The 12,981-nt window shown below is 43.8% G+C and overlaps 1 protein-coding gene across 2 annotated transcripts in view; it reads right to left on the bottom strand.

The window, feature by feature from the left end:
* Window positions 1–1,404: 1,404 nt before the first annotated feature.
* Window positions 1,405–12,981, bottom strand: part of GSTCD (glutathione S-transferase C-terminal domain containing) — a 71,703-nt gene continuing 60,126 nt past the window's right edge. For both annotated transcript variants that reach the window (XM_066632115.1, XM_066632114.1), the window contains 2 exons: window positions 5,321–5,390; window positions 1,405–1,963 (listed from right to left, as the gene is read on the bottom strand). In XM_066632115.1, coding sequence (XP_066488212.1) covers window positions 1,806–1,963; window positions 5,321–5,390 — 228 coding nt within the window. In that variant the 3' untranslated portion in view covers window positions 1,405–1,805. The remainder of the gene's footprint in view (window positions 1,964–5,320; window positions 5,391–12,981) is intronic.

Here is a 12,981-nt window from a genome sequence, read left to right as displayed (position 1 = left end):
CAATATTTAATATCTGTGTTCTATCTAAAGGTACAGCCAAAAAACCAGTGGGGGTGGGCCAATAATACGTTGCCACGCCTACCACCAAGGGTGTGGTCCCACCCAATGCATGGGGGTGATGCACTGGCCTCTCACACCAGGTGACACGAACCCTCGTGATGCCACTGATTGGTGGGATCCTGTAAGTGGATGTCAAAGCAAAGTGTAATTCATAAGGGTTAAAAGAGGGAAAGGTTGACCTTCCCAGTAGCTACTACTACCCTAACCTCTCTGATAACATGTCAGTTGCCACAAAGAGTAGCTTGTTTGCTTGATATATGTTTGGCACTCTTCTAAAAGCAACCATGAGGAAAAGCTGGAAGAAAAAAAAACACCCCTAGCATTGTCAACTGATCAAAAGAATGTTTAGCTGATTAATAATCTGCATTCGTTCTTTAATTATATGTGCATAATTAATATTTGGGTTAAAATGAATCCACCTTTGGTAAACATCTTTAAAAATTGCACTACAAGTAACTAAAAACAGATTCCACCTGCAAGTTCAGCTTTGTAAACAAAGCTGAGTACCCTTATTCATGCTTTCAGGAAGGCCAAACTGTACTACAAGCAAATCCATGTATTAAAGCCACAACAGCCATTTATGCCAGAGGAAAAGCAGTGTTTGAACAGGCAATTTGGAAAGGAGTGGCTGGGAAGAGTGTCTTGCCACTGCAACTCTGTCTCCTAAGCCCTCCGGGTAGCAGATAATTTTGTGAGGGTAAACATTCATACTGTGCCTGTTTGGAAAAATTAGATGGTTGGGGGAAGGAAATGCAGCAGAAGAGGACAGGTGAAAGGATGAGTACCCCTCCCCCACAAGTTTATTTACCCTAGAAGTAGCAACCATTGGGAGTTAATGCATATATTGTATGGCTCAAAGGTTCCTAGTTCTATCTTGTAAGTAAGTAGGTAAGTAAGGGCTCAATCCTATCCAATTTTCCAGTGCTGGTGCAGTTGTGCCAGTGGGGTGTGCACTTGTGCTGGTGCAGTGCTGGTGCAGTTGTGCCAGTGGGGTGTGTCCTGTGGTGGAGAGGCAGTCCCTGGGGAACATGTGTTCCCTTACCATGGGGCTGCATTGTAGCTACATTGGAGCTGGAAAGTTGGATAGATTGGGCAGTAAGTAAGTAAGTAAGTAAGTAAGTAAGTAAGTAAGTACTTACTTACTTACTTACTTACTTACTTACTTACTTACTTACAGAAAGAAAGAAAGAAAGAAAGAAAGAAAGAAAGAAAGAAAGAAAGAAAGAAAGAAACCTTGATGAACTTAGGATTCCACAATATTTTCGGTATAATCTTTATCTATTGCAGAGAGCAGGTAAATGGTTGCACAATAAGCCTGCGATTAGACTTTAAAAATGGAAAACACAACTGGTTTTATTCTATGGTTTGATACCTCTATTAGTATTGTTGGAATCTATGATCACAAAAACATTGCAAAGTGTGTTTTTTTAAATGCAAGTCTCATCTTCACTGAAAAGGAAATGATTTTTTTTAAAATCTAAAAACACTTTATTGGTTGCTATTACCGTAGGAGCAGATGAACATTTTGGGATATTCCTATTCTGAGAACCAGCTGTCATTTAATCACACATTTCAAGCAGGGTTTAGGAAGATTTTCAGGCTGTCCTGTTGCCAAGTTTTTTCCTCTCTGCTTCCTTTTTCTGAAGACAACGATTTCAAGATGTGCAATGTCTGCTTCCCAGCCACAGTCTTACTTTCCAAAACGTTACTGGACTTTGATAACAAGGACTGATGATTAATTCAAGTCAGTCAGAAGCCCTTTTGAACTTAACTGGGACACCCATTATCAAATTGTTCTTTGGGGAACAGGTCTCTGGTTCCATGGAGATCACCTGAACGGAATAGTTGCATTCTTCCACATACCATGCCCGGTCCAAGTCCACCAGCCCCATACAATGTTTACCTAAAATACAATAACAAATACATTCTCTATAATTATTTAAATACTACCAATATATGATTTTCAGCATCAATCATATCAATATTCTAGTAAATATTGTGCAATGATCGGAATTTCCTTTTGCTTGCAGTTGTTGTTGTTCAGTTGTTAAGTCGTGTCTAACTCTTTGTGACCCCATGGACCACAGCACACCAGGCCTCCCTGCCTACCACTAACTTCCAGAGGTTGTCCAAATTCATATTCATTGCCTCGGTGATACTATCTAACCATCTCATCCTTTGCCACATTAATATTCATGTCATAGTTAATGTTTTAATTTAATTTCCCATTTAAATAATAATTTGGTTATTTTCTAGTACAGCTAAAATGTCTCTGAAAGACTTGCGACTAAAAAGTATAGATCAAGAACCTTTTTGTACATGCTCATCATTTGCAGAATGCAATACTCATTTGCATGCAAGGACAACAGCTAATTTTTACAATGTGGAAGGACTTGAGGTTCCATCCCTGCATCTCTAGTTTAAAAGACTGCAGTTAGCTGAGTTGAGAAAGACCCTTCTCTACCTGAAACTTTGGAAAGTTGCTGCCAGACAGGACAGGCAATACTGGGCTACAGCTTTCCAATCTGCTTAATAAAACTTTGAGCCGTTAATGTTTTAAGAAGTCAATAAAAACTGCTAGGATTTGTTGTGGTTACATTTTAACTGAAGCAGTGGTGTTTTTAAATAGAGAAGTTTCTATAACTATTTTTTTTAGTTCTTTTTGTTGAATTTTTTCGTAAGGCGTTTTGTGTGTTTTTAACAAGCAAAAAATGGAGAATTCATATATAAGATACGTGAATGAAATATCACTTTTGCATCATGTCAGGCATAATACCGGTCAGTACAGGCAGTTCAACAGCCATTCAGCTTAAAATTCTACAGTCCAATCCTATCTAACTCCCTGGTGAAGGTGCGGCTTTCTCTGCATCCCATGGGGAATGTGGCTGCCGAAGGTCTCCTCAGGGTAAGCCCCAGCAGCCACTATGGATCAACTTGGATCTGTGCCAGCTCAATTGCTGGCATAAGTCTGCATTGATCAGTGAAGTGGATCAGGCTTGGGAAGGGGGGTGGGATTTGGTGTGCACCACTGCCACTGATCCCTCCCCCTGGCCTGGTCCACCCTCCTCACATCAGTTCCCCGTTTTGCCCACCCATCCCCTGTTCAACCTCTCTGCACCAACTTACCTCTTCTGAGAGGTGTCCACTGGCATGCAGAGCTGGCTGCTTGCCAGTTACAGTGGCAACCAGCTCGCGCACACTGGCCTAGTCGTGTTTGCAATGGCCGTAAACGAGGTTACACAGGTAGAATGCATGTTCCACCGATGTACTTCTTTGATTGGATTGAGTTGCTAATGGGCAATGTTCCCCCTTTGGAGAACCACCAACAGCACCTTGAAGTTTGCTTAGAAGCAAAGAGGCAGCCAGTGAAATTCAGAATGTATATTTTGTTTTCTCTTTTGTGGAAGAAGCAAACTATTACAGGGCAATGCAAAGTTTCCTCTTCAGGAAAAAGGACAAACTTTTCAAAAATGACCATGGGCATCAAAACTCTTCTAAGAATATGTTATCACTTCTTCTGTGCAGCTATGGCAGTAATTTGTATTTTGCCAAAGCTTTCCTCAAGATAATGTTTAACTGCACAATGTTGGAAGAAATGGAAGCAAGAGACCTGCATTCCATTACATTCAAGGCAAGAACATCTAAACTTAAAGTTGGAATTACTAATGAAGCCTGAAATTTGCACACACAAAAAAGAATGAACTCCCATTCTTAATACAAGTCATTATTAAAATTAAACTGAAAATCCTGTTACAAAGGTCCTTTTTCTGTTTATTTAGCGTTATTAGACATAAAAGCACATATCTATTAGAGATTATACACTCAGTATTATTTGTTTGCTTTTATCTGAATAATCATTATATGATGAAAGCTGACAAGAAATGGGGAGGGAGAGAAAGGGAAGTTTGTTGCATTATGTTCTTAAAAACACATTTTTGTTTGAATAGTCTATTTTACTATCATCTTTAAAAATGCCTTCTTTATAAAGTAAAGTAAAGTATAAAGGAAAAAAGGGATGATAGTTTGACAATTCTAAATACCCCTTCTGTGGTATCTCAATTTCTGATCCAGTTTTCTTGAGAACATGTGCTTAGTGCTAATCTGATCTGACCTTCACCCCAGTGACTGGAAAACAAAACTTAATCCACACCAACCACACACCCATTAGTCAGTTTAAAAGGTGAGGAACAACAATTGAACTGGAAGAGATTTTTTTTAATGGAGCAGAAAAGCCTAAGTAAAGTACAGTGTAACTTCATAAGAAACAACAAAAAGTACAAAATGCCAGAAAAAACTTTTGCAGTTCACTAATTTCTGCTCTTCTTTCTGGATCCTTGAATGAAAAAGCAGCATAAAGTGTTGCAGCATCAAACTCACTCAAAACGCTGAGTTGACACTCTGATACTCATCTCCACCCACCCGTCCCACCCTTCACTAAGTGGTACATTTCCTTTCATATCACCAACGTACTGGGAAAAAAATGTCCACTCCCATATGGTAGAGTGACACCTCTTTAACCCACAGCTGTGACCCTGAGCACACAATTTCCTTTCAGCTACAGTGGTGACTTTAAAGTTCTGCCAGTTTTATTGAGAGAGAGAGAAAAAGATAAGATTATCTCAAGCCCTCAGTATTTCCTATTGGACTCTTCGCCACAGAAACTATCCTTCAATATTGCAAATGCACATTTCAGCTAGGCTGAGTTGGCTTATTCCTGGCAACCTTGCATTCTGTAACCATTCTGTCACTACACCACACCTATTTTGTCTCCTGTTTGCCCTGACTCTCCCCTCCTTCTCATGCATTAGCTTGGCTGAACTGATTTTATTTAAAATGTGTATATCCCATCTTTCTACAAAAACCAAGGCTATGGCTGAAAGAACAGTGGCTTGCCTAAGAGTGCCAAATTAGTTCATGGCTAATGGGAGAATTGAACAGTAATTTTGGCAGCTCACAGCTTGCAATCTTAGCCACTGAATTACGCCATCTCCAAAATTATCAGAGACGTCATCAGTACATTTCACAGATTCCCTCATCTCCTTTATGGGGCTTTTGACATGCTATATTAAATCCTGGATTCATACACACCACCGACAAACTATTTCACTGTATCTAAGGATGCCCATGGTGTATTCTGAGAAATCAGGACTTTAATGCTGTGTTGATAAACATACCAGAACTGCCATATATAGTAAGTCACGCATATCACCAAGTATAGTCCACATAATCTACACAACAGCTGCTCTATAGAGGAGCATACCTATTTGCCTGCGTTCAGGGGGAAGTTGGACAGCTGTCTGATCAGCAAATCTGCAAAGAACCATGTGCTCCTAGAATGAAAAAAAGAATTGCAACAATCACAAGCTTCTTCCATTACATACTTCCAAAACAGCTATTTAATAGCACTATCCAGGAAACTATCTAAAGCACCAAAAATGGACCAAAGTTTGCCTATTATAGTATCATGGATCATTTACAGCAGGTTCTAGATCGTGATCTTTGAATGACATGGGTGAGATCCAAAGAACCAGCAGTCAATCACCAATAGTACTTGTTCACAAATGTTTGCATAAGCATTTCATAAAGTGCTATGACAGGTAGGTTCTACAGCAATTGTTATGCTTCCACTTGTGCAATTGGTTGTGCAAGTTCTTGTACTGTCTCATACTGCAAGCAGAATAACTCCCCTGGATTTCCTACACAATACTCTAGAACAGGGGTCTCTAAACATTTTGGCCAGAGGGCTGCATCAAATACCTGGCACAGTGTTGAGGGCCGGGAAAAAAATTTAAATATAAAATTTATATAAATAAATTAGAGATAGATGAGTGAATAAATGAATGAATGGGCTCATTCATTCAACTCTGCTCTAGAACAGAGGTCTCCAAACATTTTGGCCAGCAGGCCACATCAAATATCTGGCATGGTATTGAGGGACAGAAAAAAAATTGTAAATATAAAATTTAAACAAATACATTAGAGATGGAACTTAGATGAACGAATGGGTTCAAATTTCCAGGAATTCACCAAGCACCAACACATGGCACAGAAATAAAGCACACACTCAAATGGACCCCCATTCCCCAAACTCCCAAGCAGCTTACTTAATATACAGGAGTAAATACCTCAAAACCAGGACATCACAGGCAACACCCTGAGTGTGTTCTTTGGGCCTCTCCAACCCTCAGAGGGCAGAGCTTCCCTGGCCCTCAGAACACCCTTTGGAGGTGACTGGAGCACAGCTCTGGTCGTGTTTGGTCAAGTGGGCCAGAGGCTCTCAGGGAATCAGAGGCTAATCATGGGCCAGACAGGGGCATCTGTCCCCCAGGCAGAGGTTTGGACATGCCTACTCCAGAATAAGGTGTAAAACAGCCGTTCTGTGATCAAGATATCTGCCACATAGATCCAACGCACTGTTTTGTGAAGTCCATGGAAGAGACTGCTAATGCAAGCTAGCCAACATCTAAGTGGCAGTATATGGCCTCTCATGGCATGGTGTTTACTATGTGTAATCCTTCTACAGTGCACTTCTTGTTCACTGTTCTTTTTCCTTGGTGGACATCATTTTATGGCCTGTTGGTGAACAAGAATTCTTCACCCTTTGTTAAAGCCAAACATTTTGCCCACAATAGAACCTCATACCCACTTGATTCAGGCCTCCATCATGAACTTTTTCCTTCTCATACCACTCAAGCCAGAGGACTTGCTAATACCTTGAGACAACCCATTCAGAAGTGATGTGAGGAATGCCAGTCTGGCTGGCCAAACTACCAATGGGCAACAATGACACGTGGTACCCCACTGGGTTCTAACTGCACCTACCCATTGATTAAATCCACACCCTTGAAATAACTCAGAAGAAGATCTAGGTTTTCATGGTCCTGGACTAGCTCATGAGAAAGGCTGAAGCCCAATATTCCAACTTCCCATAAAAATGGTAAGTTAGGTGGGAGGTGGCATGCTTATTTTGGTCAGCAGACTTTACAGTCCTCGAGACGACCAGAACTTTGGTAATGAAAGTATAATACGTAACTTTGAGGAGAAAGTGTCTATGCTTCATCCTATGTAACTGGATGTCTTAGAGCAGAGAGCATGTAATTAATAATATTTTTGATTTCTTATTTGAGAGATTTATATTTATTTGTTTAAGAGATTTTTATACTGCTTTTCTAAAAACACAAAGCGGTGTTATTTCTTTTGTATGCCTATCTTTTTCTCTATGTGCATTTTGTCATTTTTCCTATAATAAACCCTTTTCTGTATTTAAAGAGGACACTGCTTGTCTGGTTAAAGACTTCATTACCTCCTTTTTCCTCAAGAGATAACCTGATATGAGTGCTCTGGGAACTTGAGCACTTACAAGTGGGAATAGAGGGCAACTGAGACAGCTGACAGGGCAATGGGCACCAGTGTAGAGAAATGCCTTACAGTGCAATCCTATCTTGAGCTGGAACAGGTAGGCCAGGAGGCCTGCGCTGTATCCAGTGCAAAACTGGAACCAGAATCAGCTCAGCTGGAGGCAAAGGGAAACTCTTCCCCTTATCCCCGGGTAAGCCACCACAGCCCCAATGGGTCTCCTTGGACCTGTGCCACCTCAGGAGGTGACGCAAGTCCAAGAAGAACAGAGTGGCTTGGAGTAGCTCCACGCTGCTTGGAGAACAGGGTTGGGATCTGGCATAACTGCAAGGTTCCAGCCCTGCCTCCCATTCTCCACCCGTCTTCCCCCTGGAACTGCTTGCCCTTCCCCCACCCCGGAGCCTTACCTCTCCACATCAGCATGGAGGCTGGATTCAGCTTCCGTGGGCCTGTGAGCGTCCCTGTGCTGGTCCAGCCAACACAAGAGGAGGTGCAAATGTGCTTTACGGCATGTTTGAGACCCTCCTGCGCCGGCATAAGGGACTTGCGCTGGCCCAGGGAGCACTTAGGCCCCTTTGTGCGCATGAGGGGGCAAGTATCTGTGACAATGCCCAGTGTGTTGCATAGCCAATGTGCACACATTGCTGACACTGAGACAGTTTCACCAGCACATGTGCACTGTCTTGAGGGAGATGCACACTCCCAGGATTTTGATACTCTGGACCAGGGGTTTCCAAAGTTTTTGGCAGGGGGGCCACATCATCTCTCTGACACTATGTAAAAAAAGAATTAATTTACATAGGGAAATTAAAAGAATTAATTTACATAGGGAAAAAAGAATTAATTTACATTTCAAATTTGAATAAATTTACATAAATGAATATATAAAAGATGAACTTATATAAATGAATGAAGGTCTTGCAATAGCTCAAGGCCTATAAAAGGCCTTGCACAAAGCAAGGCTGGCCTTTCCTTTGCTGCCGCTGCTGCATCACAGATGTGAAACAGCAAGCAGAGGAGGGAGCTCTCATCCCACAGCTCATGGGAGAGGTCAAATAGTCGCCCTCATGCTGAGAGCAGTTACATCGGGTCAGTGAGGGCTCCAACAAATCTCCGGAGGGCCAGAGGCTCATTGGAGACTGGGGCTCCCTGAGGGCCACAATGAGAGGCCTCAAGGGCTGCAAGTGGCCCCAGGGCCGGGGTTTGGGTACCCCTGCTCTGGACTAACACTAAGCTTGCAGTGATTTACTAAGAACCTGTGGTTTCTGTAACAAGCTAAAGGATCAGGCCACAAAACTTCCAACTGTACTTCAATGGAAACCACTGTAAAGTCACATCTAATCACATATCATGAACAATGTGAATACATATATGTGGTCATGCTTTCTGCGGGCTGAAAAAAGGGTGCAAGGAAAGAGTAATCCAGGGCCTTTGATGACAGCTGCACTAGACAGGACAGCTGCAATTTCAAGTGCCACGTCACAGCAATTAAAACCATTTCAGAACTGCACAACTTGACATAGCCACATGTAACATAAGACAGAGATAAGTATGTGAGAACACAAAACACTTTCCAATGGAATTTAGGCAATATCATTTACAAAAAAGAAAGCCTCCCAAATGAATAAAAACACAGAGATATACCTAATTCCGCTTACTTTAGAATAGGGATATCAGTTTTGTGGGTTATGCATATTTAGATTATAGTTTGCAAAGAGTTCTGTCAGTTTTTAGCTATGTGGTCACCTGCCCTGAGACTTTTGGATAGAATTAAAATCAGTTAAATAATAAAAATCAATAGGTTGCTGGAATTAATTGCCTCTCTTGTTTTAAAGCTAAAGCAGTCCTTTTTATAACATTAAGCAAAAAACTATGGGAGGAGTTCCGCTTCTGTACCTTGCAGATCTAATGCCAACTAGGCTTTTAGGACAGTTGATTTTTAGGAGGCTGTGAAGACTAACATATGTAAAACTCCAAAAGGTCATGGGATAGATCACTTTGATTTCCTATTCCAATACTACAGTGCCTTAGCCTCAGCGCAGAGAACCTCTGTATGCATTCAAATGAGTTTATATGCACACAGTGCAGCTTCTCTCTTTCCTTTTCACTCAAACGGCACACGTTTGCAGTGTGTAATGTTATTTTTTTAAAACTGAAATCTCCTATTTAAGGATAACAAAACAGAAAAAGAAATTCTTTATCTGTGAATCTCCTGTTATGGGAAGAAGGGAGGGGTGCATTCATCACTGATGGGTAATCCCTCCCACTGCAAGAGGCAGGGCCAAACTGGATTTGGTCTCCTCCTAGGGGGAGAGTTTCCCAGTCAGCGGTCTGCATAACTGAGCCAGAAAATCAGGAATCCTCTTTTGCTTCCTGTAGTACCGCAGAAAACCTGTGGTCAAATGCTCAAAGAGAAAAATTACTTAGAGAAGAGAAAGCAGGCAATTAACAATGACGAGTAACAGGGGAAAAGGCCTGGCTGCTTACCCCATTACTGGTTGTCCTGTCTACCACCCTGCATGTGCTGATGGTGCTGTGACAGGCTAAGGATAGAGTGGTGGGCTGAATGCCTCCCTCCCTCTTCCCAGAACAGGAGACTCACAAGTAAGGAATTCCTCTTTCTCTGTAAGAGGGAAGAGGGCATTCATCACCTGGGGAGTTTAGGGGGGAGGGGATGAATCTGTTTCATCAGAGGAGGAAGAAGGCTCTGTGTCTGCCTTGGGGCTGGGTGACCTCTTGTGTTTTGCCTTGGCATGCCTTAATGATGGTAGGCATTACCTGGCGGTTAACAAAGGCCTTGGCAGTCATCAAGTCTGTCCTGATTAGCACATGTCTCCTTGTTATCACTGCCTGGAACCTCTGTGAGGTCAAGCAGATGGCCCTCAGTACCACCAGCCTGTTCGTACTGTTCCTGTTCGCCTTGCCAGTCCAGGTTCCCTGTACCATATTCTGATCCATATGTGTGCCCCAACCCATCAGACTCATGGCTGTGGTGATAACTATACAAGGTGGGATCCCCAGGCTTGCCCCCTGGATAAGCCTCCCTGTTGGCCTCAGGTACTCTGGGATCTTGATCTGGATCTGAACCCTGGGCTCTATCTGATGGAGGTTAGAATGGAGGAGAGCCTGAAGAGATTGTAATCTGAATTGGGACCATGGGATGATGTCCTGACATGGCACCACGAGCCCCTGTAGCCTGACCAGAGACATGAGGTCCATCTCATTTGCCTCCCTTGTCCTTCTAACCAGCTGGGACAGTGATTATAGGCACTCTACAGACAGAAAAGCTGAGAATGTCCTTGTGTTGATCAGAAGCCCTAGGTGCTCTACCACTTGGTTGGGGACAAGCAAGCTCTTCTTCTCATTGATCACAAAGTCATGATCCTGGAGACAGTCTAGGGTGATCCTGACATGCTCTATGGCCTGAGATTCCCTGGGAGACATGATCAAGAGGGCGTCCAGGTAAGAAAACAGTGGAATGCCCTGAAGGCGCAGATGGGCCACCAGGATCTTGGTGAAGACCTGAGGTACTGCAGTTGCACCAAGTGGCATCAAACTGTATTGGTAGTGACACTTGCCACAGCAAAAGCACAGGAATTTGCAGTGGTGCTGCAGGATCGGGAAATGGAGGTGCATTTCAGACAGGCGTTCAGATGCGAGAAAGTTCTGCTTCTCGAGGGCCACCACTATAGACCTCCAGGTCTCCATCCTGAACTTTCTTTTCTTTAAAAACCTGTTCAGCCATTTTAGGTCCAGGATGGCTCTCAAGTCCCTGTTCTTATGGGAACCAAAAACAGAACCGAATATACCCCTTCCCCTCTGTTTGAATGGCACCATCTCAATAGCTCTGATGTCTAGGGGATGTTTGATGGCCATGGACTTCTGTGGTGCTTCACCAGATCCCTTGATGCCAGGACTGGCCAAAAACACTCTTGGGGAATCCTGATAAACTGCAGGGCAAAGCCCCATGACATCGTCTGATGGACCCATGCATCGGAGGTGGTCTGTGAATGTCAGGAGATAGCCAGGCCTCATCTCCAGGCCTGGCATCATGCATTTCTCTGGTCGTTCCTGAGCTGGAGGAACCAATGCCCCTGCTTCTGGGAAAGACCCTGGTCCTGTTCCATCTGTTCCTTCCCCTCTGTGAGGACTCTCTGGCACAGGGACCTGAGCAGAAGGCCAAAAGGAATGAGCCTTGATTTTGGTGCGTTCCTTCTTCCCAGGGGGTAAAACCTTGTGCTTGTCCTTAGTTTCAATTAAGAATGGATCAAGCGCTTCCCCAAAAAGCTTGGAGCCTTGGAAAGGGACTCCTACCAACTTGGTTATGGAAGCTGGGTCCCTATCCCACTGTCTGAGCCAGATATTGCGTCTGGCTGTTATGTTGGTGGCCATAGCCCTAGCACTCAGCTGCACGGAGTCAAAGGATGAGACGACGTAGAAAGCAGCTGCCAGTGAAATCTTTTTCAGGCAATTCTTTACCTTCATGGGAAGCTTGTGCTTGTAAGCAGCTGGTTCTTCTTCCCATACAAAGAAAGAGCATGCCATGATGGAATTAGCTGCGGCTGCCCTGAGGGCCTGTTCAGATGCCTCTTTTCTTTTAAGGGAGTTTCTTAAAAATTTCTTTTAAGGGAGGTGTCCACCCTTCGATTGCAGGAGTTCTTAGGTTCCCCCTCTCCCTTGGATAGCAGGACCACTGCGGAAGAGATGGCTACAATGGGTGTATCGACTGAGGGAACCTTGAGATACTGCACAGTCTTATTGAGCAGGGTGTGTAACCTGTCAAAGATTCTGAAGGTGTGCTTGGGGCATATGGGATGGGCTCACTCATTGTCCAAGACAGGCTGGAAGGCCTCAGGGAAGGGCACCATCTCTGGCTTGGCTGGCCCCTGAGGAAAAAGTAGTTGTGCCCTGTATGCAGCTTTTGACAACACCCTGGGAATAGTCTGTCCAACTCATGAGACTCCTATTTCTCTTCATCTGCCCTTTTCCCAGACAACTCCCCTTCCTCCCTATTGGAGGATGAAGGAGTGGAGCTAAGGTCCAGAGGCAATTCCTTCTTTTTGGACTTTGTATGTGAAGCCTTAGGTTTAGGTTTGACTTTCCCTATCCATCCCTTGGGGAGTTTAAGGGGGGAATGGGATGAATATGCTTCATCAGAGGAAGAAGAAATCTCTGCGTCTGCCTCGGGGCTGGGTGATCTCTTATGTTTTGCCTTGCAGGGGGGCAGGTGCTGCCTGGCATGCCTTAATGATGTCCTGTGTGTGCAATTCTAAAGCCCCATCCACCGCCTCTCTGACCAATTTTGCCAGCTTGCTCTCAGGAGCCTTGCCCTTTCTGCTTCAGGGTCCCTGCCCAGGTGGGGGGGGGGTGTTAGATCCTGTCCCACTCCCTCTGCCGATGACCTGCTGGCCCCAGTACAGCAGGATATGTACACATCCATTGTGGCTGGAAGAAACCGTGGGGGAACTGCACTGGGTGGGAACTCTCCCACAGTGCTATACCTGTTGCGCAAAAATGGTGGGCTGCTCCGCTGCCACAGGAGATGCAGTCGCAACCAGGTTCGGA

The sequence above is a fragment of the Tiliqua scincoides genome, chromosome 6, assembly GCF_035046505.1.
Source record: "Tiliqua scincoides isolate rTilSci1 chromosome 6, rTilSci1.hap2, whole genome shotgun sequence".
NCBI classification, from domain to species: Eukaryota; Metazoa; Chordata; class Lepidosauria; order Squamata; family Scincidae; genus Tiliqua; species Tiliqua scincoides.
This window is presented reverse-complemented; position numbering and strand designations above follow the sequence as displayed.